Genomic DNA, 24,834 nt, shown 5'->3' with positions numbered 1-24,834 from the left:
TCTTGTTTTGCAAATTTATTTTAAATATTTCACATTAAATGAAATTTAACCATAGTCATCACAGAGCATTACCACAATAGTACACACAAAGAACTTAAAAGAAAAGACGAAAGAATATAAACTTCAACAGGCTAAATGCCACTTTAGTATGTAAACAAAAATAAAATAAAACCCTGATGCTAAAAAGATACATATTCAGAGGTAAAATACATATACAAAAACACTTAAACGTTACATAATCCACAACTAGATCACATTCTTTGCTAGAGAGTACATCTATTAGTACTCTACATCTACAAAATTTCAGAATCCTGCTAAAATCAAAACCATATCTGGTTTATGATACAGCACAATTCATAAGGCAAAAATATAGGCATTATCATCCAGTTCTTTAATTTCACTTGTTTTTAAGGCAGACTTGGAACTTTTTGCTTAATATTTTAAAATAAATGGGACTTACACATGATAAGTTGACAAAATTAACAATAAATTATTTCTAGTTAAATACGTGTAATATAGTAAGACATATGGATAACAATTTTTCTCTCTGCAGAGATGTAAACTGGATTTTGACTCCATATTCACACCAGTAAGAAAACTTGTAAACCTATGGTATTTAAAACATGTTTTCCTCACTCATTTCAAATGTGTAGCAACACTGAATCAATATACTGTAAGTGAAAATCCAATATATATCCAGCCACAGAATAACTGTATCTAATTAAATCATGCCTAATTAAAGCGCTGTTTCACACACACACAAAAAAGGGGGGGTTAAGAAGTAGAACTGGATGTTAACTTGACATGTGACATCTTTATAATTTCTTAACTTTCAACTACAGAGGTTATAGAGGTTATCACAAGTTTATTGAACTTTAAGCAGTATATTTATTGTAGATTCTGATTTTCCTGAAAATGAGCACTTAGGTGACAATACCAGAAATCCAAAACCAAAACTGAAAACAAACACGGCACTATATTTACATATATTTCCTTCAACATTAGCCAGAGCCTTGATAACATAGTAAGTTTTTTTAAGTTTCTATAATTGTTTTTCTACTAGAAAATATATTATCCAATTCTAGGAAAGTTTGAGCTCTATAAATATTAGGTTTTTAAATAATTCTCTTTTATGTCAATAAAACCTAACTGGACACTAAAGGATACAAATATTTATACATAAACCAGATCTCCAATCACTTCTTTGATGCTGGAAATAAGGAATTAGATTCACACTTTACCGTAATAGTTATCTGGGTACAGGTCTCCTTCACTATATTTTACCCTTTGAGTGAAAAGACTGTATCATTTCTATTTCTAGCCCCTGTAGTATCTAGCGCAGTATCGCAAACATATTGTAGACCCTCCATATCTGTCAAGCTATCAAAATAATTTTTCAAAACCTAATGCCATTCTCTTATTACTTGATACCATGTCCTATAATGTAATATTCATATTTAAAATAGTATTAGCAATAATACATGAAACTTATATAACTATCCTTTGGGCTACATTAAAAATCACTTGGATTCTATTACTATATTCAACATACATTAAAGAGCCGAACATTCCTAACAGATTAAGTCTTCATAACACAATTACAGAAGGCAAGTATCTTCTAACTGATAAGATTAATTTCTATTTCCCACTGTTACTTTTTTCCAAAATAGTTCTGGGCAATCTTAAATAGCTTTCTCCTCCTTGCCTGAGTATATAAAATTATTTCTAGTATCTTTAACCCTGGGAATTTATAATCACATTTTGATCCTTTTTCATATAAGAAACGTGGCTTTACGTTCACAATTGGTCAGCAAAATATTCATGATGGAACTTCTCACAAATGTATACAAGAAGGCTCTATTGTAAAGTTATCAATTGTCAGGTGACAATACCTCTGATTTCTACGCATAGTACAGAAGGGTTAGCAAACCTAAAATAAGCATTTCTAAACTTTTTTTCTTTTCCTTTCACAGGTTTTCAAATTTGTTCTCTAGTATATGGCTCTTACAATTGCCCAAGATGTTTCACATTAAGCCTTCACCAAGGTGAAACTTAGACTCTTCCAAAACAATGATCAGCTTATGCCTTTGGTCTGATTTACCAAATGATTATATATTTTATACTAATTTGATAGTGGGGATGATATGTGAGTAAAATAAAACATATAGTATAGATCTGTTTACAATTAAATTTCTATAGTCTTTCAAATCCCCTTATCTTCTGGAGAGAGGGGATTAAAATAGTGAAATAGGATGTATTTGACAATTTGACTGATATAAATAGAAAGAAAATTGAGTTGGGGATTTAAAATTAAGTAGGTGATGGAATCTATTCTAAATTGTTTTCTTTTAAATAAAGTCTAGGCCAATCACAATAGTGCACCTTGTTTCTATTCAACAGATTTATTCAAATCAATTAAAAAGTTATTGCTATATATCATTATGTTATTCAAACAAGCAACATAGAAAATATTCAGCCTGTCCATTTTATTAGTAGCTCTTGTTGAGTTCTTAATTAGAAAGAGACTAAAAATCACTTGCAAGGTTTTATAATCTGTGCAAATATTCATAAAGCATGAAGCTACCTGCATGATTAAAGATGAGTTTACATAGTAGTATATATTTAAATCTACAACAGGCAGTTTATGGAAGAACAAGGAAAACTGCAGACCGCCTGGCTATAAATAGTTTTCAACAGATAACATATATGTTAACAAATAAACCTATGTTTTAAATTACAAATGGCTTCTTAACAATAGTTTAGAACATTATGGCACTTAAGAATGCAGTATGAATTTTTTCCTAGGAAACAAATACACGTTAGTTTTGCAGAGACTATAAAGAGATAGCAGACAGTTAAAAAAAAAAGAAAAAAGAAAAAAAATCAAGGAAAGGAAAACAAAATGACTACAGTACCAAAAGTACAAGTACCGACATTCTAATAAAATGCAAAGTAATGTGTTCAAGACTAGCGGACATTTACTAAAACATGCTAAAACAAAATGAGTTAACTAGTTCTTTTTTTTTAAATAAGCTATCACTTGGCTACAGCAAACAATTCTACTTTAAAAGCTTGTTTCTTAAGTGAAAGTAGAACTGAATTTAGAACCATTACTTAAGTAAACATCGAGTTCCAGTCTTCCTCAATAACTTTAAAATATTCAGTTACCTAAGTAATGTACAAAGTAATGCGTAACTGCCTAGCGCTTTATATTTAATGCATATATTTTTGTTTTTAAAAAGGGCATATAATATGTGGTACAAGAAAAAAGAAGACAGAAAAACGTACCTTTCTTTAAATCACTATTCAGGAACCATGAAAAGCATAACATAGACCATTTAAATGATGTTTGAATGTTAACATTAGTATAATGACTAACATTTTTAATAAGCAAAAATGAACCAAGCCAGTAAAAATGAAAAATACTATTGAAACATGTCATGCGTATCTCACATTGAACATCCAAAAGAACATGTTATAGCCTTGTTATAGATCCTACAGTTAGCACCATTTTTATATCTGAACACTTTGAAAAAGCAAACAAAAGTCTTAAAAAACTAAAATTATTGTAAGGATACATTAAAAAAAAACAATGTGCATTAAGGGTGGGTACTAAATATGTGTCAAATATTTACATCAACACTGGGAAGCCTGCTGTACTAAAAAACAAAAGCAAAAAAAAACTGATATGCTTAACTCTTTCTAATCATGCTTAGCACAGCATACACAGATGGGTAACTAAATTCATTCAGCATTAACCTGCCCATATAAAAAAGGCATACACAATAAATATCTGACTTCTTAAAACAGGACCCCAAATATCATGATAGTAAATGCATTTATCTTGCAAACTTATTACATCCCCAGCCCTAAAGCCATTTAGCAAGAATGACTCACTATGGCATGTAATCTACAACCCTTAAAAGTACCGGGGAAAAAAAAGCAGCCCTTTGTTTGTTTAAAATGTTAAGCATGTGAATTTATATCCAACAGACAGTATCAGCCCTCTGTCCAGTCACTAAATATACTCCAGCATCTAAGCATCTCTTGTCCTGGTAATCATGGTGCATGTCAAGGAGGGGGAAGAAAGCTAAAATATATGTTTTTTAAAAGCAGCAAGGTTTTCTCCACATGTATGCTTATGAACTTAAAACTATTCTATCCCAGTATTAGAAAAAAAAGTGCACAATTCAATTGGCAAGATCTTTCCTTTTTTTTTTTTTTAATGACTGATTCACTGTGTAATCAGGAGCAACCAAAGCTACTTGTCAGTTCAAAGTACCCAACAAAACTCTGAGTCTTCATGCCATTTTAAGTTAAAAAGGAAGCAATGTAGCTTTTGGATTTCAGAAAACTGGGCATCCTTTCATGCGGTACAAGGTTCATCACTACGCTATTTCCACAGTCCACACTTGTCAAAGTGCAGTTAATCCAAAATTGCAGCGACAGTATATCATGCCAGCTGAATCCAGCCATGTATCTGAGATAGGGTCATATTTCTGCACGGTATTCAGATAGGAAGACCCTGAGTGACCACCAACTACATAAAGGTAGTTATCAATTACTGCAGCACCAACTCCTAGGAAAGGTGGGTAAAAATAGGGGAAAAATATGTTAACTATGAAGTAGACTTCACACTAAAAGTAAATTTGTATCTTAATGCTTTCTTAAAATACATTTCAACAATCTGTTATTAACTTACAAGCAATATAGTAATATGTGCTTACTGGAAAAAAAAAATCCCTTGGTATAAAAGTAACAGCTGACATCTTCCTTTGTCTCTCTTCCACAATCCTGCGCTCCCCTCCACCATAGGTAAGTATTATTACTAATGTAGTACATATCTTTCCATATGCTTTCTTCTCAATTTACATTTATATTTTTCAAGAAATCATTCATTTTTATCATTTGCAAATATGTTGAAATTTTAAATATATATTGAACTATATAATTTATGCTTTAAAAATTCTACTTTATATATTATATATATATAGTTCTAAAAGAACAAGCTACTCAATTTTTTAATATTCTCATTGTTTTATAGCTTTCCCTTTCAATGGTACCACAGAAACTAATTATAGTAAACAACTAAAATAGTTCATTCCATTTTGCCCTTTCAATTTCTTTGCATGCTTACTTTTCAGGAGTTTCTTTAAACATAAATGCAAGGAATACGCCAGAAGCATTTTCCATCAGTAACTTAAAACCTTCCCCTTAAAATAACATGACTTGAGTTTGGGCTCAAAGATAATTTCTTCTTTTCCTCAAAGATGTATTTGTTTTTCTCTATGAAACCTGAAATCCAACACTTTATTTTGCAGATCAACTATACTCCTTGAGGAGGAAAAAACATTTGAAAGTGAACACATATAGGCTGCTGATGTACAATAAAAAACAAAGTAGAACAATCCAAGGATCCTGTGTGTGTAACATATAAAAAGATGACAGTTGTTACAAGGACAAAAAGAGTTTCTATCAGATCATTGTTACCAGCATTTCTCAAAATGTGTTCTCCAAGTCTAAAAAATTATATGCACACTGGCATATTGAAATATCATAAAGAAACCCATAAAGAAATCTATATGGGTTTGTCTAATCTAGTTGTCCCTCAAGTTTATCATAAAAAAAGTTTCTTCTGGACAAGTAATACTCTGTTATATCCCAAGAAACTATGATTTAAAGAACATCACTATAAAAAACATTGTCCTAAATATTAGAAATTGGTAAGTTATTATTACCTGTTCTGGGTTCTTTCATTGGTCTACACACAGTCCACTGATTTTGATGAGGGTCATATCTTTCAATGCTTGACAAATGTGAAACACCATTATGTCCACCCACCACAAAAATAAATCCTAGCATGACACCCACACCAAAGTGAATCCTTTTATCTGCCATAGATGCAACCATCTCCCAGGAGTCTTTACTTGGATCATAACGTTCCACACTGCAAATATTCACAAAAGAAACAATTAATTCACATATCCTTCATGTCACTCTTAAGAAACCAAAAACCCACTAGAGTTTTAAAAGTGCAAATGGATGGATATAAAAGAAGAGTAGTTTGTCCCAATGTTTAGATTTTGCTGACAAAACTGCAGGGATAAAACCTTATCCTGTAGACTGGTGTGATAACACCCGTATCCTACTCCACTATGCTTCACAAGCAGCGAGATGTCTTAAGGGAACAGAACATTCAGAATCAGAAGATCTGATTAAGTACTAATAGTGCATACCTAGAGCCAAATAAAGCCTAGCCCTGCCAGTTTGGATTTGTGTAATCCCAGATAAGTCACTTCCTCTCACCTGCAAACATGGGGATACTACAACCTCAAGGATTCATGTAAGAATAAGGTCAAATGAGTATGCATGTGAAAGGCTTTTGAAAATCACAAGCTGAATATAGATGTTTCCTAAAGATACAAAGGATCTTCCACGCAGCTAAGGAAAAGAGAAGATGAAGGAAGAGAAGGAAAGAGAGGAATTTTTTCTTCAAGGTGAATTCACGGTGGCTTACTGCAAAGCAAACGCTGCAGATTTCGTAACACAAATTGGCTAATCATAATAATCACAGAGTGATTTAGGAGAATTCAGGGATTTAAATCAAATCTTTATTCCAGAGAACCCTTGGCATTTCCAAGCTGCATTATGGAAATCCAAATAAAATCAGAATTTCCAGAAAAGCTTCTCTGGAAAAGGCCTTTAAGCCTAAGCTTTGCCCTGAAGGGGTAACAAAGGCAAGTTTGTTGAGCTGTTCTGTTACTAACTTCTCAAGAAAGCCTAAAGCATGTGAAAGTCAGGAACATAATTCTGGAGTTCAGAATAGGGACTAGACTGTAAACTGGACTAGAAGACTAAACTATAAAGATTTTTGAAAGGATACCAGGATAAAAAACTAGCACAAAATCACTGGACAAGAAGGGTCCAGTGGTAAACTGTAGCAAGAACTTAAACGTCAAGAGTATTACCTCAAAATTAAATTACTTCACCTTTTATCTTATAAATTTCTGCTAGCAGTTTCTCAAAGAATAGAAATGCATGTCAGGGCCCCAAATACTTTTCCTTTAACTAAGAGAGTAATAAAAATGGGGAGTAATTTAGCCTGCACAGAAATAAAAATTTATAGATGAAATGCTGTTCATTACTGTCTCAGTCTGTTAACAAACCATTATAAACTCTTTCATTAAAATGCTCACAACCAATAAAATACATACCATTATTAGAGGGAAGATACAATTAGAGATAAACTCTTTAGAACAGCAACTTTCAACAAAGGTTCAGAATTATGATTAATTTTCCATATAAGCTGTCATTCTATGCTTTTATTTTTTCTTATACATATTTCTCCTTTATTCAGAGAATACTACAAATACAGAAATCTCAGATTTAAACTCCAGCACAGCTCAGATACATAATGATACATATGTGATTATAGAATAAGGATCCAGGAAGGAAGATTTAAATAAGGCTTAAAGTTTATGATGCATCGTAATATTAGGTAAGCATACAGAAATTACATTTTTACTTTTTAATTCTATTAAGCAATGTAATAAAACAGATCATTCACACACATACATTTTCAGTATATGTGCTGCCAAAGCAAGCATGACACATGTACATATTTATACACACATACACACACACTCCATCCAAAATCTAAAGTTGTCCAATTCCACCATACTTTCAGGTTTCTGAATTTTAAAATCTAGTCCATTTATACTGAAAAAATGAATGTAAAATTTAATAGGTGAGATCTGATTCTTAGGTTTGTATTAAACTCCCACGTGAAACAATTACATTTGTGGAGCAGATTAAGTTTCCCAAATGCCTATCAAAGTTACTTCAAAAATTAAAAAGGGAAGTTCATTCACATACACAAGTTGTTAAAAAAAAACAACCCAGAAATCATTGTTAATGATACTTTTAAAACTCTACAAGCGTCTACAACTTGATTAAGTTAAATACCTGTTCATGTGGGCAGGACCATACCCACCGATGGCATATATCATTCCATCCAACACGGCTGCGGCAAAACAACTTCTTGTCGTAGTCATTGGTGCCACAGGTTCCCATTTTCTTATCTTGGGAATATACTTCTCTACAGATTGTAAATAAGACTGTCCATCATAACCACCTAAAGCATAAAGTTCTCCTGCAAGTACTACTACTCCAAGGGTACTTCGGCTCTCATTCATTCTCTCAAGAGAAGTCCAGGTATTTGTATCAGGATTCCAGCATTCTACTGAATTTTCATGTTTTCTGATAGTGAGGCCAGGACGCACATTAGTTTCAATGCCACCTATAACATACACTTTTTGGTCTAAAACGCATATTCCAAATTCATAGCGAGGAATGTTTAGGGGTGCCAAACCAATCCAAGAGTCATTCTTAGGAAAGTACATCTCCACACTATAGAATAAGCAGAAGAAATCAAATTTAAAAAATCAAAATGGTTCATAAACAGTATCTGGTAAAACTGAAGATACACATGTGCTCTGATTCAGCAGTTTAATTCCTGTGTATCTACTCCATTGAATGCAGTCAGTTTTGCAAAAGAACACAAATACAGAAATATTCACAGCAGCATGACCTATTATCTATCAAAAGGGGAATAGATAAATAAGATATGATGTATCCACCCTATGACTGGGCAATTCTATTCCTAGACATGCAGTCAAGAGAAATGCACACATATGTATATGTATAACAATGTTCACTAGTAGCATAATTTGTTAATAGTCAAAAACTGGAAACAATCTGAATTTTTCATCAACCATAAGATGGATAAATTGTGCATATCATATAAGAAAAAACTACACAGAAATGGAAATGAACAAACTACAACTACATGCAACAGGGACGAACCTTACACATGCAATGTTGAGGGGGAAAAAATCAAATTCAAAAGAATATATTCTGTATAGTCTCATTTCTATCAAGTTCAAAAACCTCTCTGATCTCTAGATTAGACATGAGGACAGTGGTTACCTATCAGGGGGACAGGGAGGGACCTCAAGGGTAGTTTCTGGGTGTTGCTCATGTTCTTTTCTTGAAATTGTTTGTAATGTTTACTTTGTGATAATTCATTGAGCTGTATACACTTGGGATTTGTGCACTTTTCTGTATACGTGAAACATTTCCATTAATTTTTATAGTTAACATATTCATCGTAGAGAGAAAATACTGTATTATGCCCATATACTATAATGCCATACACCAATGAAACTAAATGAACTACTTTCTCATGCAATCTCACAGATGAATTTCATAAACTTACTGCTCAAGGAGAAAATATATCTTTGAAGAACACATATGGTATTACTGCATTTATATAAAAATGTATAAAACCTAGCTATATATTGGGCCATATAATATGTGGCAAATTTTCAACAAAAAGTAAGGGAATAATACATTAAAAATTCAGAATAATGGTTTCTTCTGGGGGAAGGAAGGAGATGGCATCAAGGACGGCCACAAGGGAACTTTAAAGGTATTGTTAATAGTCTACTTCTTAAGCTGGTTGATAGGTACTTGAGTATCTATTCCTTATACCCTGCATGCATATTATATATGGTTCCTTGCATGTATACAAATTTTACTATCAACAAAAGTTGGGAAAAAGTAGCCAATGTCCCCAAACTTAATAATGCAATAGCATAAAAATTTACACTCTTGATCCAGTATGATCAACATACATTCATTCACTCAATAGTTACTGAAAGCCTAGGTACTGCTTGTTTTACAAACATGAATTTGTTCCAATGAGAACAATACATGAGGGAAATATTTGACTTTAATGACAGCAGTTTCAGTGAGGTGGTAGGGACAAGTCTTGACTGTAGTGGTTCAAGAGAAGAATAGGAGATGAGGAAGTGAAAACAGGGGGTACAGACAACTTTTCCAATGATTTTACTCTAAAAAGTAAAATAGATAAAGGAGGCAGCTATAAAGATGAGCAAAGGAAGACCATGCAGTTCAGGTACTACTAATTTAATGTGAAAGTTTAAACCAGGACATGTCTGCATGCTGATGACAATGATGCAGTAGAGTGGCAGAAGGTGACAAGATACAGGAGAGACAAGATAACTGCAGGAGTAGAGACCTTGTGCAGAGTCAAAAGAATGGAAGCTAGTGAGTGAGTGGAGAAGTGGAGGGGTTGGTCTTAGAAATAACTGGGTAGATTTGGTGATGGGAAGATGAAGTTGTTGTTTTCTGATTGCTTCTATCTTTTCAGCAAATGAAGAGACAAGGTCATCAGCTAAGAGTTGGAAGGTGAGGGTAAGGGGCTTTGGATGTTTTTATGGAGAGAATCGAAGGTGTGAAACAGTCCTCCAAGGAAGTGAAAGAGCAAATTGATTAAGGAAAGGTTAGGGGTGCTGGGAGCACTGAGGGCCCAAGTGAGACCAGTTAAGATGGGTACATGTGTTCTCTACCACATCCCACTGCTTAGAGGTAGCAATGGCAGAGACGGAGAGCTGAACTGACTTACATGAGTGTGACTGAAGCAAAGAAGGGCAAGGGGGCCATGGGTGTATTCAAAGGAGTGATGACAGTGATGTTTCTGGAACTGGAGCTGAGTGCAGAGTGAAGGTGAGGACACGTGGTGGTTGGTAGGTATTAAGTTTTACTGAATAATTATAGGGCCAAAGGATTAAAAGTATTCAAAGGAATAAAGAATGATTGAGTGGGCACACTGAAATAAAGAAGCCCATACGAAAGGAGGTGGTGGTCAGGGAATGGAACGTCTGGGACCAGATTTTGAAAGTGTTGAGTCATCGGTAATGACAAGATTGACGGTACGATCATGAGAAAAGGTGCTTAAAGTAAGGCAGAAAAGTGTTACAAGTGAGATCAAGGAGAGAGGCGAAGGTGTTGGATAATTGTGGATAATACTACTTGGATGCTGAAACCAGTAAGAGTGACTGTTTATGTAGAACGATGAGAAAGAAAGTATCTTAAATAAAGTTACTAAAGGGACAGCAGATCATGGCAACAAGGAAGAGTATCAAGTGATGTAGCCTGACAGCAAACGCTTGAAGTAAGATTTCTGAGGGAGGGGAGATGAAAAAATTTTGAAGTGGCTGTGAGGAGTAAGAACACTTACCCAACCCTCAGCACCTGTGATACATAGGCATGGGAAAAAAAAAAAAACAGTTTTGAGAGTGCTTTAGCAAAAACAGTATCCTTAAGCATCAGCCCTATTTCATTAGAACAAAAAGTTGAGGATAAAGGGAATTTTTTTTTCTTTTTTTGATAGAGGTACCAGGAATTGAACTCAGGACCTCGTGCATGCTAAGAGCTCTACTACTGAGCTTATTACCTTCCCCACAAGGGAATTTTTCTTATGGTAGAACGTGAGTTCTAGAGGATGTGGCAGATAGATTTGAGGAGTCAAAAAAAAATTTGCAAATATTAACTACTATATATAAAAATAGTTAAAAATATTTGCTTCTGTACAGCACAGGGAACTATATTCAGTATCTTGTAATATCCTTTAATGAAAAAGAATACAAAAATGAATGTATGTATGACTGGGACATTATGCTGTACACCAGAAATTGATACACTGTAACTGATTACACTTCAGTTTAAAAAATAATAGTTTTTTGCTCTTTCTCTTTCGGTTCAAGGCGATTCAGGATCTCCCGGCTCCGGTGCAGGCATGGCCAAGTCAAAAAACCACACCACACACAACCAGTACCGAAAATGGCATAGAAACAGCATCAAAAAACCCCGATCACAGCGATATGAATCTCTTAAGGAGGTGGACCCCAAGTTCCTGAGGAACATGCGCTTTGCACAGAAGCACAAGAAGGGCCTGAAGAAGATGCAGGCCAACAACGCCAAGGCCACGAGTGCACGTGCCGAGGCTGTCAAGGTTCTCGGAAAGCCCAAGGAGGTCAAGCCCAAGATTCCAAAGGGCAGCAGGCACGAGCTCAGTCGACTTGCTCACCCCAAGCTCGGGAAACGTGCTTGTGCCCGCATCGCCAAGGGTCTCAGGCTCTGTCAGCCAAAGGCCAAGGCCAAGGCTCAAACCAAGGCCGCAGCTGCAGCTCCAGCTCAGGCTCAGGCTCAGGCTCCCAAAGGCGCCCAGGCCCCCACAAAGGCTCCAGAGTAGAGGCTTTCATCTATTGATGTGAGGATATAAGGACTAGTGTGATCCCTGGGCTGCTGTCTGCATGGGGCTCATGTCTACCTGTGCTGTTTGTACAAATAAACCTGAGGCAGGGGAAAAAAATAGTTTTTTAAAAAGGCTGGGCAATTAGATTAAATTATATGATAGATAGGGTCATACAATAATGGCATAGTAAGAAATATACTTGGTTTTTGTACCAGGGTTCTAGCACAGAGCTCTTAAACTCTTTGGAATTTCCTGATAGGAATGTCTTTCATCATTCACAATGAGCTCCTTATGCTCAACCACACCTAAGTTTATGCTAATAGAGTGAATATTGGTGGGCCCTGGGATAGCTTCAGGATAGGGGCTGGTAGCCAGAAGCATCAACCATGTGATCAGTGGGCTGGAGGTTGAGCTCAATTACCATCAACCAATAATTTAATCAACTATGTCTACGTAATGGAATCTCCCTAAAGATCCCTAAAAAATGGGGTTTGGAGAGTTTCCAGGCTGGTGAACATACTGAGATATAGAGAGGGCCCCTCGCACCTTGCCTGATGCATCTCTTCCATTTGGTTGTTCCTTTGTAATAAATGGGTAACAGTAAGCAAAGCACTTTCCTGAGCTCTGTCAGTTATTCTAGCATATTATCAAACCTGAGGGAGTGTTGTGGGAACCCCTGAATTTGTAGTCCCCCAGACAGAAATGTGGGTAGCCTGGGCACCCCATTTGTGGCTAGCATCAGAAGTGGGGATAGTCCTTGTGGAACTGAGCCCTTAATCTGTGGGGTCTGAGCTAACTCTACATAGTGACATAACTGAACTGAATTACTGGACACCCAGTTAGTGCTGGAGAATTGGTAGGTGTGAGAAAAAAACCTCTCAATTATAGTAAGAGTTCAGTTATGATGATGGACTTCCTAGAAGTCATGGATTTCTGAAAATGATTTAAGTAAACAGAGAAGAAGGTATGTATAAAGTCATTAGTCCTTGTGTTCTTTAAGAGCAAATGGATAATCAGCTGTAATGAGATTCTTTCTTGAAATTAGATTTGTAGTTTATGGCATTGAGATGGTGCCATGAATGGTACGGCTAAAAGCCCATTTCACATTTCATGTATTTGCACAGTTATTCAACATTGCTTCCAGTATACTGCCATCCTTATGGTTCTGTATGTGTAAACAGAAACAATATTACTGTCAGAGCTTCCCAAGTTTCCTTCAGTTTCCACCTACTCAATTCCCACTTCCCTCGCCAGCAGAACTCTTCTAGTTAAAGGAAAAAACTGAGGCTATTGGGTAGGATCTATCTTAAACTTCTGCTCCTACTCTTTCCTCCTCTAGCAAACCTAGCCTCATATTCTGGTCTTGGGGCATGAAGAGTCCCTCTTGTTCCTATTCAAAACCTTCTACCCTTGCTTTTGATACCATCCTCTATTTCCTCTAAAACCTTGCTCCATCAAGACCATTCCTCTATCCTATATCTTTACCCTCTCCCTCTTTACTGGTATCTGGTAAGAAACATACTTAAGTCTCCCTAAAAACAAAATAAAAACAAAAACTTCCCTTGACTCTGTTTCTGCCTTATCTCTCTCTCCTTCTCATCTCAGACAAGTTTCTTAAAAGAACAGTCTTCACAGTCTATTTCCTTACTTTTTTACACACTTCTCAACCCACTGTAATCTGTCTATAGCATTACTATAACTCTGCTGAAATTACTCCACCAAAAGTCACTGATGATCTCCATTACTGCCAAGTCTAGCAGCCACCTTTCTTTCTATCCTTACCTATCAGGACCTCTCCACTGCATTTTACATTGTTAATCACACTCCTTTCTTGACATATTTAAATTCCTTGGCTTTCATGACACTATTCTTTCTTGAATCTCCTACCTTAAGATTGTTCCTACTGCCTTCATCTCAAATATTAGTATTTCCCAAAAGTTCATTTATAAATCAATCCCTTTTCCCTTCTATATGTTCTCACTGGACAGAAAGGAGGGATAAGTAAACTGATCCAGAAGTCCAGAGGATGTCATGGTTTTAATCTATACCTCTAAATCATACTATATGATGGTAACTTTCAAATTTCCAGTCCTGATCTCTTCTTTAGGCTTCACAATCATATCCAGCTAGTAGTAGGACATCCTCCATTTGGATATTTTATAAGGACTTCAAATCCAGTATGTCCAAAACTAAACACATTATTCCCCCTTTAAAATGATTCCTCCTGCCATATTCTCTCTCAGTATAACCACTCATCCAATATTTAACCAAGAAATCTCACTCCTCTTTGACTCTTCCCTCTCACCATATCCCCATAATTCTTTCAACCAAATCTTGTCAATCTGCTCTCTTAAAACATTTCTTAAATTAATGCCCCATTCGTTACCTTTACTACTTCTACCCTAATTCAGGACCTTATAATCTCTTGCCTGTACTTTTATAACCTCTTTCTTAGTCACTCTGATACTAACTGTTATATCCTTGATCTTTCTCCATAATGCAACCAAGAATGACCTAACATACAAACTTGATAATTCCACTGTCCTCCTTAAATAGTTTTTCAACCCGCATAATACAAATATTCTCTTCATCATGGCACACAATACCTTCTTTGATTTGGCCCATAATAACCACTGCCTGCCACCTGCTGGTTAGAACTTTATACTGTTAATTACCAAACAGCTTTGTTTCCTGCACACCTATACACTATCATGCCACTGTGTCTTCATGCACTTCCTGTGACATTCCCATCGTTTTTGCCTGGCTCTTTACTTAGCCTTCAACATTCAGCTTGGACCTTAACTTCTCCACAGTATCTTCCCTAAATCCCCCAAATGGGATAAATTTCTCTCCTTAAAACTTCCACAGAATTACCTTTATCACTGCAGTAACACTGTGTTATAATTATGTATTTATAGAGTTGTGTAATTTACTAAATTATGAACTTGTTGAAGATCAATTATCTAGCATAATGTGTCTGATGCACAGCTATTTAATATTTTTTGCAGAAATAAACAGAATATTCAGGTTGATTCAATAATTTTTCCATAGTTATAAATAATATTAGAATAAACTGCTTTGTGCAAATAACACTAAAATTTTTTTTCTTAGGATAGATTCTAAGATGAAAGATTAATAAGCTTAAAGATATGAACAGTTTTTATGACTCTTCAATAATTTATGATTGTTAATAGCCAAGATATCAAAGCAACCTAAATGTCCATCAATAAGATGACTGGATAAAAAAGTTTTGATTATACACACACACACACACACACACACACACACACACACACACACACAATGGAATACTACCCAGCCATAAAAAAGAATAAAATAATGCCATTTGCAGCAACATGGATGGACCTGGAGATCGTCATACTCAGTGAAGTAAGCCAGAAAGAGAAAGAAAAACATCATAAGATATCACTTATATGTGGAATCTAAAAAAAAAAAAAAAAAAAAAAGTACACAAATGAACTTATTTACAAAACAGACTCACAGACACAGAAAACAAACCTATGGTTACCAAGGGGGGAAAGGGGGTGGGGGGATAAACTGGGAGTTAAGGATTTGCAGATACTAACTACTATATATAAAATAGATAAACAACAAGGTCCTCCTGTATAGCACAGGGAACTATATTCAATACCTTGTAACAGCCTATAATGAAAAATATGAAAAGAAATGTATGTATGTATAAATGAATTACTATGCTGTACACCAGAAATTAACACAATACTGTAAATCGACAATACTTCAATTAAAAAAAAGAAAAAAATAATTTGTTAATTTTAATACCTGAGAAACCAAGAGGCAACTGCTCAATATTTATAGTGTAAATTCATATTTGGACTTTTTGTCGTATTTGACTAATATGATTTCCTTCATGCCAATAATCAATACCTTTAAGAATAAGAGTAAACAATCAATTTATGTAGTTACCATAACTAATGTTCTGCCTGTAGCCCAATCTCAACAATGCTAGTTTTTGAACACAATTAAAATATACACTGAGACTTTTTAAAAGATACAGAATATATCAGTCGATAAAATATCAACAGTTTCCTCCTATTGGAGGGGGGAAACACAGTCTACCAAATGTTTGGAAATGTCCAGAGAGAAATCCACAATATTAAAGAAATATATTAAAGACAAAAGTTTTCATAAAGCGATCCCATTTAAGGGAAAAGCAAAGGTAACATCCAGCTATATTTTCAATGTATAAAAGCTACCTGTAGAATGCTCTAAGTCAATTATGGCTATGGGCCAGATTCTGCCCACCAGCTACTTTTGTAAATACAGCTTTCCTGCAACCCAGCCATGTCATTAGTTTACATATTGTCTATGGCTGCTCTCACTGCAACGTAGAGTTGAGTAGTTACAACAGAGAGCACATGGCCACAAAGTTCAAAATATTTACTATCTGGCTCTTTACAGAAAAAGTCTGATTAACTCCAAACCCTAAATTATTAGAAAAGAGTACTTCTTACTATTGTTATTACACAGTATTTATGCTGAAGAAAATAAATTGCAGGGGAAGTCCATGATTTGTATCAGTATTCAACTTTACTTCCTTGGTTAGGTTATTCTGATGAATTGCATTCATTCAAACACAATCTTGTCCCAGTCTGCCCTCATCACAGATTCCTGGTTCTCCTCTTTGGCATCTTCTGATATAGCTAGCAATAATAAATTCCCTCTGACCTGGTCTGCCTCAAATAAAGATGTAAATGATTTCACAAAGGAAAAAAAAAAGGCAAAAAATGGCAGAAAAGTTCATGAGTAACCAGGATAGGTAAGATTTGTGCACTGGGAGGGAGGAAGGGTGTTAATAATTGAGAGTGTTGTAGGAAATGGATGACACTGTGACTAAAATAATCGGGTAAGTGTTTTGGGAAGAAGAGAAAAAATAAAAAGAAACAAATAAAGAATGTAAACAGAAGAATCAAACTTTTCAAAATATAAAAAATTAGCAAATTTAGAAAGTATAAAATCTATTATTATCAATCCTTTAAAAGCCTTCTATTTACCTATCCAAACAGGCAAACAGTCCAGATTTTCCTCCTACTGCACAAAGTACTTTGGGAGCACAGCGAGGCCGTGTCATCAAGACTGTCTGATGAGAGAGTCTGTGTTCAGGCATAAAGTGGTACTTCAGAGCTTCATTCAAAAGATGTTTACAAGTGCGATCATCACGAATAAGATGATTTGCTTCATACAATCTAGTAAGGAACTTAACACTCAGCAATGGTAGTCGCACACTGTTAAGTAGCTGTGCTAAGTACTTCTGGCGTTCTTGGACATCATACTTGATCCAAGACTCAAGTGCATAAAAAACAGTCTCTTCGGTAGCTACATTCAAACAGTCATTGGAAACAATTTCATCCAAATCAGCGTGTGTAAGCTCAAAAAACTCTTCAGTCTGGCACACAGCTTCAAAATTCTGGCATATGTATTTAGTGGCTGCCAAATAAAGGTCATGACAACCATACGTCTCTGCAAAACGAGAAATTCCAATACAATTACCAGGATCAAGCTGGCTTTCAAGAAATGCACAACATTCTTTCAGGACAAGTTTTATCTGGAGTAGGTTTGCTGCTGGAAGGAGAGATTCAACTGTGTCCTGCGAAATAAAAACAGTCCCAGTATAGGCATATTCCACAATGGCCTGGAGAGCAGTTTCATCAATGCACTGAAACTCAACCTCACTGTTCTCTTTTTCGGAAAGGTTTCCAGTGAACATGGCTTTGAAATATGGGCTGATGCTGGCAAGTACCACTTTGTGAGCATGGATTTTAACATCACCTACTCGAAGAATGATGTCACAGAGTTCGTGATGTTGACGAAGAAGATTTAAGCCCTGCAGAAGTTGCTCAGAATGTAAGTGGCTTAAGTTAGCAAGCATGTAGGTCGGGGATGTGTGGTCCATCTACAGAAAAACAAAAAGCATGAACGGTTATTTCAAAATAATCTTACCAATGATTCCTTTTTCAAACAGCATAAACTAAATGAGACTTCTTTATTTGCTTGTTTGATGGGTTTTAAATACTTTATACTAGACAGAAGCTTTCAGAGTTAGAAGGGATATTAACAATCATTCAACTCCTTTATTAACAATAAGTTTCTTCTGTATGGCACAGGGAACTATATTCAATATCTTGTAGTAACCTATAATGGAAAAGAATATGAAAACGAATATATGTATGTATATGTATGACTGAAACACTATGCTATACACCAGAAATTGACACAACATTGTAAATTAACTATTTTTCAATTAAAAAAAAAACTTCTTTATTATAGATATCAGGAAACAAAGGCCCAAAGGTTATGTAATATGTCCCAAACCATAAAAGTCTCTTGACAGTGAACTTTTGCCAAGAGAACTCGGCCAACATTTCTATTTCCTTTCATTAAATTCAAGTCTGAGCTATCACTGAAACAAAATACAAATGTGAAGGGGAGAAAAAAACTCCCTTATAGGAAAATTAGTCTTGAAACAATGCTAGTAGCTGTTTGGCTATTTTCTCAATAATGATATCAAAGCTTGCCAATCTAATCCACAGATGCTTTACGCACAAAGAAATTTCATGTTAACTCACATACTTTACCCAAGGATTCATTATTTTGATAAAAGGTGCTGAATTTAACAAAGATACCATTACTGTCAACTAATTCAATGACAACAAAAGATGAGTGAGAACACAATCTGGTGTTCTATAGGGAGGGCAATAAGGCTCGCTTACTGACCTAGATCATATCAACTCAGTTCTTGATAAGTTTAGATCATACCCACTCAGTCTGCTTGACACTTAGTGCTTCTGGAAGATGAAAAAGAATAAAAATAGGAGAGAAGACAGATGAGAAAGAAAAACAGAAGAAAGGTAAGAGGCAATAAGGACTGTGGTCGGCTAAATGACTTCTCCCCCAAAAGACACCAACATCCTAATCCCTGGAACCTTTAAATGGTATTTTACACGGTGAAAAAAAAAAAGACTCTACAAATACGATTAAGGATTTGAGACAGGAAGATTATTTGGAATATCTAAGTGGGCCTTGAGTGCAATCACATGTACCTTATAAGAAGGTGGAAAGGGATTTGAAACAGACAGGAGAAGAGAGGTGAGAGGCAGAGATTGGTATGATGCAGCCACAAACAGTTAACACCGGCAGCCACTAGAAGCTGGAAGAGGCAAGGAACACACTGTCCCCTAGAGAGGAAGCACAGCCCTGCCAACACCTTAATTTCAGCCCCATTATACTTCTGGCTCCATGACTGGGAGAATAAAGTTCTGTTGTTTTAAGCAATGGAGTTTGCAGTAATTTGTTACAGTAGCCCCAAGAAGTTAATGTGTGAACACTTCAGAATGGCTCACAGCAGCTATTTAGAACAGATAAAAGGAACATAAAACATCTACACAATATGAATTGTTTTCTTCCCGTCTCACTCATACCTTAAACACAAGTTATGGGGATAATAAAAAAAGATAGATTTGGTTCCAATTTTTAAGTATTATCAAGTAAATCAAAACATTCTGAACACTATTAAATAATATAAATGTTGGTAGGATTGAGAGTAAAACACTTCATCCTGTGCATTTTAAAAGTGGGAACATCTCAGTATTAAAACCTTCACCTTCATCAGGAATGTCATCATTTCACACTTGTTTCATATGAATTTTAAGTCTATTAACAAATTATGTTAACATGGCCACATCACAGCTGATACCACCAACCTCCACCTCCGATCTCTTCAAATAATCCTGCACACATCTACCAGAATAATTCTTAATCAAGGTATGAACAAGTGTCAAAAAACTTGTGGTATTCCGGTAGGTACTCTGTTCCAGAACAGAATTATTGGTAAGAAAACAGCAACCAGAAGAAATAAGTTTCAGTCTGAATCTGTTCTTTCTACCTACCTTGTGTTAAAAGTGCTGACCTTTTAACCCTACATAACTTCTTTCAGCCTCAGTTTAATGGAAAAAGTTAATATTTAGACTGAAAAGAGAAAAATGAATAGGAAAGGCAAGTAGATATAGAAAATAAGTGATAGAATTAAGAAAGCATCCTTTTAAAAAATTATTTTACTTTTTAAATTGAAGTAGTCAGTTACAATGTGTCAATTTCTGGTGTACAGCACAATGTCCCAATATATTCACACACACACACACACACACATATTCACCTTCATATTCTTGCTTTACATCCTTAACTTTACCTTCTCTTATCTTCATTTTCCTTATCTGTAAAATGAGATCATAATAATACCTGAACTATATATACCTCATAAGGTTTTTGAGAATCAAATCAGATAATGCACATGAAAAGATAATAAACTATAAGAGTTACAAGTACAGGGTACTATGGTTGGGCAACAGGAATGTAAGAGTATCAGTGAAGAACAAGGACCTTGGAAATACAAGATAACGAGTTTTAGTCCTAACTGGATAACATTCTGTTATATGGAACTGGTCCACTTCTTAACCTAAGTATTAATTTTTTCCATCCATAAAATAAGAATACCTCTCATCTATCTCAGAAGGTTACATGAAAATGATTTTTTAGTGTAAATTTCCACACAACTTGAGGTGCTACAAATACAGCACTTAAGTCTTGTTCTCCTCTAATGATCCAAACTTTCACTAATTCCTACTCTTTGCATAATGATCTTTCACTCCAATAAAGCTCACGTAATTACTCTAGCTCTCTATAAATATTTCTTACCATATGCCAGATTTTGTCTACAACCTGTCCCCTCTCTCATCTTTTCATCCTATTCAAACTCTCAAAAGGCTGGATGAAAATTAACTTTACCTGAAAGTCTATAAATATTTAAGTACTCAATTTCTTTACATGCAATTAATTATATGTGCTGTTTCATGAAACATAGCACTCTCAACTCTCATTTGTCTGATTTAAAAAGGAGAATGTTATTCAGACTGAAAAGTGAACAAACAAACAGGAAAGGTGAATGATATAGAAAATAAGAGAAGGAACTGAAAAAGAACACCCAGCTAATACAATGGGATGAGAAAGGAAAATAGAAGGCACACTGATTGGAAAGAAAGAAAGAAAACTGTCTTTGTTGGTAGATGACATGATTGTCTATGTAGAAAATCAAAAACATTGGGGAAAAAAAAAAGAAAGAAAAAATAAAAACACTGGAACTAAGCAGCAATTTTAGAAAGTTTGCAAGATACAAGATTAATATACAAAAGTCAGTCACTTTCCTATACAACAGCAATGAATACGCAAAATTTGAAATTAAAAGCATATTACCATTACATTAACACCAAAAAAATGAAATGTTTAGCTATAAATCTAACAAAATATGTACCAGATTAAGGGAGGGGAATAGCTCAGTGGTAGAGCATATGATTAGCATGCATGAGGTCCTGAGTACAATCCCCGGTACTTTCATTAAAAATAAAGTGCAAGATCTGTATGAGGAAAACTATACAATTCTAATAAAAGAAATGAAAGAACTAACTAAATAAATGGAGAAATATAAGACTCAATATTACCAAGGTGTCAGTTCTTCCTGACTTGCACTATAGATTCAATGCAATCCCAAACAAAATTCCAGCAAGTTACTTTGTGGATACTGCAAACTGACTCTAAAGTTTACAGGGAGAGGCAAAAGACACAGAATAGGTAACTCAATATTGAAAAAGAAGAACAAAGTTGAACAACTGACTCTACCCAACTTCAAAACAGTGTGGCAGCAATGAAAGAAGAAACAGACCAATGGAACAGAAAAGAGAGCCTACAAACAGACCCACATACAGTCAACTGACCTTTAACAAAGCAGGAAAGGCAATACAATGAAGAAAAGATAGTCTTTTCAACAAATGATGTTGAAACAACTGGATATCCCCAAGTTAAAAAAAAAATCCAGACACATCCTTAACAAAAATTAATTCAAAATGGATCAGACCTAAATGTAAATTGCAAAACCTTAAAACACTCAGAAGATAACATAGGAGAAAATTCTAGATGACCTTGGGTATGGCAATGATGTTTCAGATATGACACCAAAGGCACAATCCATACAAGAAAGAATGCTAAGTTGGATGTCACTAAAAAGAGCAAAGTAAAGCAAAACAAAACAAAACAAAACAAAACTTCTGATCTGGGAAACACAATGTTAAGAGGATGAGAAGACAAACTACACACTGGGAGAAAATATTTGCAAAAAGCACAACTGATAAAGAACTGTTATTCAAAATAAACAACTCTAAAAATTCAACAATAAGAGAGTAAACACCCTGATTAAAAATGGATTAAAGAGCTTAACAGATACCTCACCAGAGAAGATATACATATGGTAAAGAAGCAGATGAAAAGACATTCAAGATCATGTCATCAGGCAACTGCCGACATTAAAGCAACAATGAAATCCTACCACACACCTATTAGAAGGGTCAAAATCCAGAACACTGAGAACACAAAATGTTGGAGAAGATGTGGGGCAAAGGGAACTTTCATTCATGGCTGGTGGGAATGCAAAATGATACAGTCACTTTGGAAGACCCTTTGGTAGCTTCTTATAAAACTAAACACACCCTTACCATACAATCCTGCAATTAATTGCCTTCCTTGGTATTTACCCAAATGGATTGAAAACTTATGCCCAAACAAAAACCTGAACATGGATGTTTACAGCAGCCTTATTCTTAAGTGCCAAGACTTGGAAGTAACCAAGATATGCTTCAGTAGGTGAATGGATAAATAAACCATGGTACATGAAGACCGTGTAATAATACTCAGTGCTAAAAGAAATGAGCGGTCAAGCTATGAAAAGACATGGAGAAAATGTCTTACCAAGCAAAAGAAGCCAATCTGAAAAGGCTTTGTACTGCAAGATTCCAATTATATGACATTCTGGAAAAGGCAAAAAACTATGGAGACAGTAAAATTATCAGTGGTTGCCAGGGGTTGGGAAGGGAGGATGAATAAGCAAAGCACACAGGATTTTTAGGGGCAGTGAAATTACTCTATGTGATACTATAATGACCGAAAACATGTCATTACAGATTTGTTCTAACCCACAGGATGTACAAAACCAAGAGGGAACCCTAAGGTAAATTAAAGACTTTGGGTGATAATGATGTGTCAATATAGGTTCATCAATTATAACAAATACACCATCCTGCTGGGGAAGTTGATAATGGGGGAGGCTATGGAGGTACTGGGGAGGGGTATATATGGGAAACCTCTGTACCTGTCTCTGTACCTGTCTTGTAAAACTGCTCTAAAAAAAATAGTCTTTAAAAAAAAATTAAGAAAAAAAAGGAGGCCTAGCTAATTTATAGTTCACATCTCTCCCAGACCAAATGATTATGTTCCAAGATATTTAAAAGAATTTGCGAATGAGATCCTTAAACCACTGCCAGTGCCACAAAACTGGAAAAAGACTGTTTTCAAAAATAAGACAGTAAATTCTACCAACATTCTGGTAAGGTTAATTTTAATTTCAGATAACATTCTAAAACAAATTATTAAAGATTTGCTTTATGAATACTTAGAAGAGGATTTAGTGAACTCTAAGACTACAATGGATGGATTAACAAGACATGTCACAGACTAATCTTGTTTCTTTTTTTGATGTATTTAGAAGACCTGCAGATTAGGAAAACAAATGATGTTTAATTAGATGTCTGTAAGGAATTTTACAATTCTTTCATGATTTTGAGAACAAAACCAAAAAATATACGCTACTTCAGTTAGCTAAATTAGCAACTGGTTGAACAACCACACCAGAGTATACTCCTTAATGGAATGAGGTCTACCTGGAGGGAGGTTTCTAGAGGTATGTTATAAGACCAGGATGAGGATACTGGGGGCAGGCCCTTCAGCTCTGCAGATGATACGAAGCTGCAGAAGACAGCAGAAACATTAGCCAACAGAACATAGATCCAAATAGACCTGACATCTAAGAAGAAGAAATTTATGAGGAATAAATGTTAAGATTCTATACTGGATTCCAAAACAACTGTACAAGTATAGAATAAGAGAACAAAGACTCATCTGTAGGCTGTGTTTAAAGGGCTTAGGGATTTCAGTTTTAGTACTACTTTAGTCCACTAAGCTTGTGGAGATTTAAGGAGCATCAACAGAACTATAAATCACAGAACTAGAGGGGAGACATTCTCACTTGGGTCTGCAAATGTCAGACCACATCTGGAATACAGATTTGGAGTACCATCTCTTAAAAGGGATCTAAAAAAAGTATAACACCTGATGAAGAGAAGAAACTTAACTCATGTCTTACAGGTGTTGAGTCCAGGAGGAAAAAAAAGGAAATCTGAGAGTTATGTCAAAAACTACAAGGTGAAAGTTACTCAATAATAAACAAGAATTTGAAGATTAAATGAGTTTATACATATAAAGTGCTTACAATAGTGCCTATCACTTAGTAAGCTTGTGATAAATACTATCTTATTTATTAGCAAGTTATCTAATTACTAGTGCATTTTTTAAGTTGTCTGCTTAAGAGGTATTCTGCTTTCTACGTTGTACTATCTCTTACTACTCACTACTGGGTAAGAAATCCACTTTGTACCACTGACATCCTGGGCTACACAAAGTATTGTGGAATTGATTCTCAAATCAAGTTAATATGCTATTGGTTAGAAGCAGTTTTAGCATAAATAGAAATCATATAGTGATAGATCCTTATATTAAGCTAACTTTTGTATATCCAA

The 24,834-nt window shown here is 35.1% G+C and overlaps 1 protein-coding gene and 1 pseudogene across 3 annotated transcripts in view; one reads left to right on the top strand and one right to left on the bottom strand.

The window, feature by feature from the left end:
- The window catches only part of KLHL28 (kelch like family member 28), a 34,709-nt gene continuing 9,875 nt past the window's right edge, over positions 1-24,834 (bottom strand). For 2 of the 3 annotated variants that reach the window (XM_010967017.3, XM_010967018.3), the window contains exons 2-5: positions 17,155-18,053; positions 7,966-8,409; positions 5,739-5,947; positions 1-4,579 (exon numbers count right to left, since the gene is read on the bottom strand). In XM_010967017.3, the coding sequence (XP_010965319.1) occupies positions 4,416-4,579; positions 5,739-5,947; positions 7,966-8,409; positions 17,155-18,053 (1,716 nt within the window). In that variant the 3' untranslated portion in view covers positions 1-4,415. Of the gene's footprint in view, positions 4,580-5,137; positions 5,948-7,965; positions 8,410-17,154; positions 18,054-24,834 lie in introns of all 3 variants that reach the window. The other variant, XR_006718948.2, reaches the window with a different exon arrangement.
- Positions 11,663-12,218, top strand: LOC105078456 (large ribosomal subunit protein eL29 pseudogene; annotated as a pseudogene).

The sequence above is a fragment of the Camelus bactrianus genome, chromosome 6, assembly GCF_048773025.1.
Source record: "Camelus bactrianus isolate YW-2024 breed Bactrian camel chromosome 6, ASM4877302v1, whole genome shotgun sequence".
In the NCBI taxonomy this organism is placed as follows: Eukaryota; Metazoa; Chordata; class Mammalia; order Artiodactyla; family Camelidae; genus Camelus; species Camelus bactrianus.
This window is presented reverse-complemented; position numbering and strand designations above follow the sequence as displayed.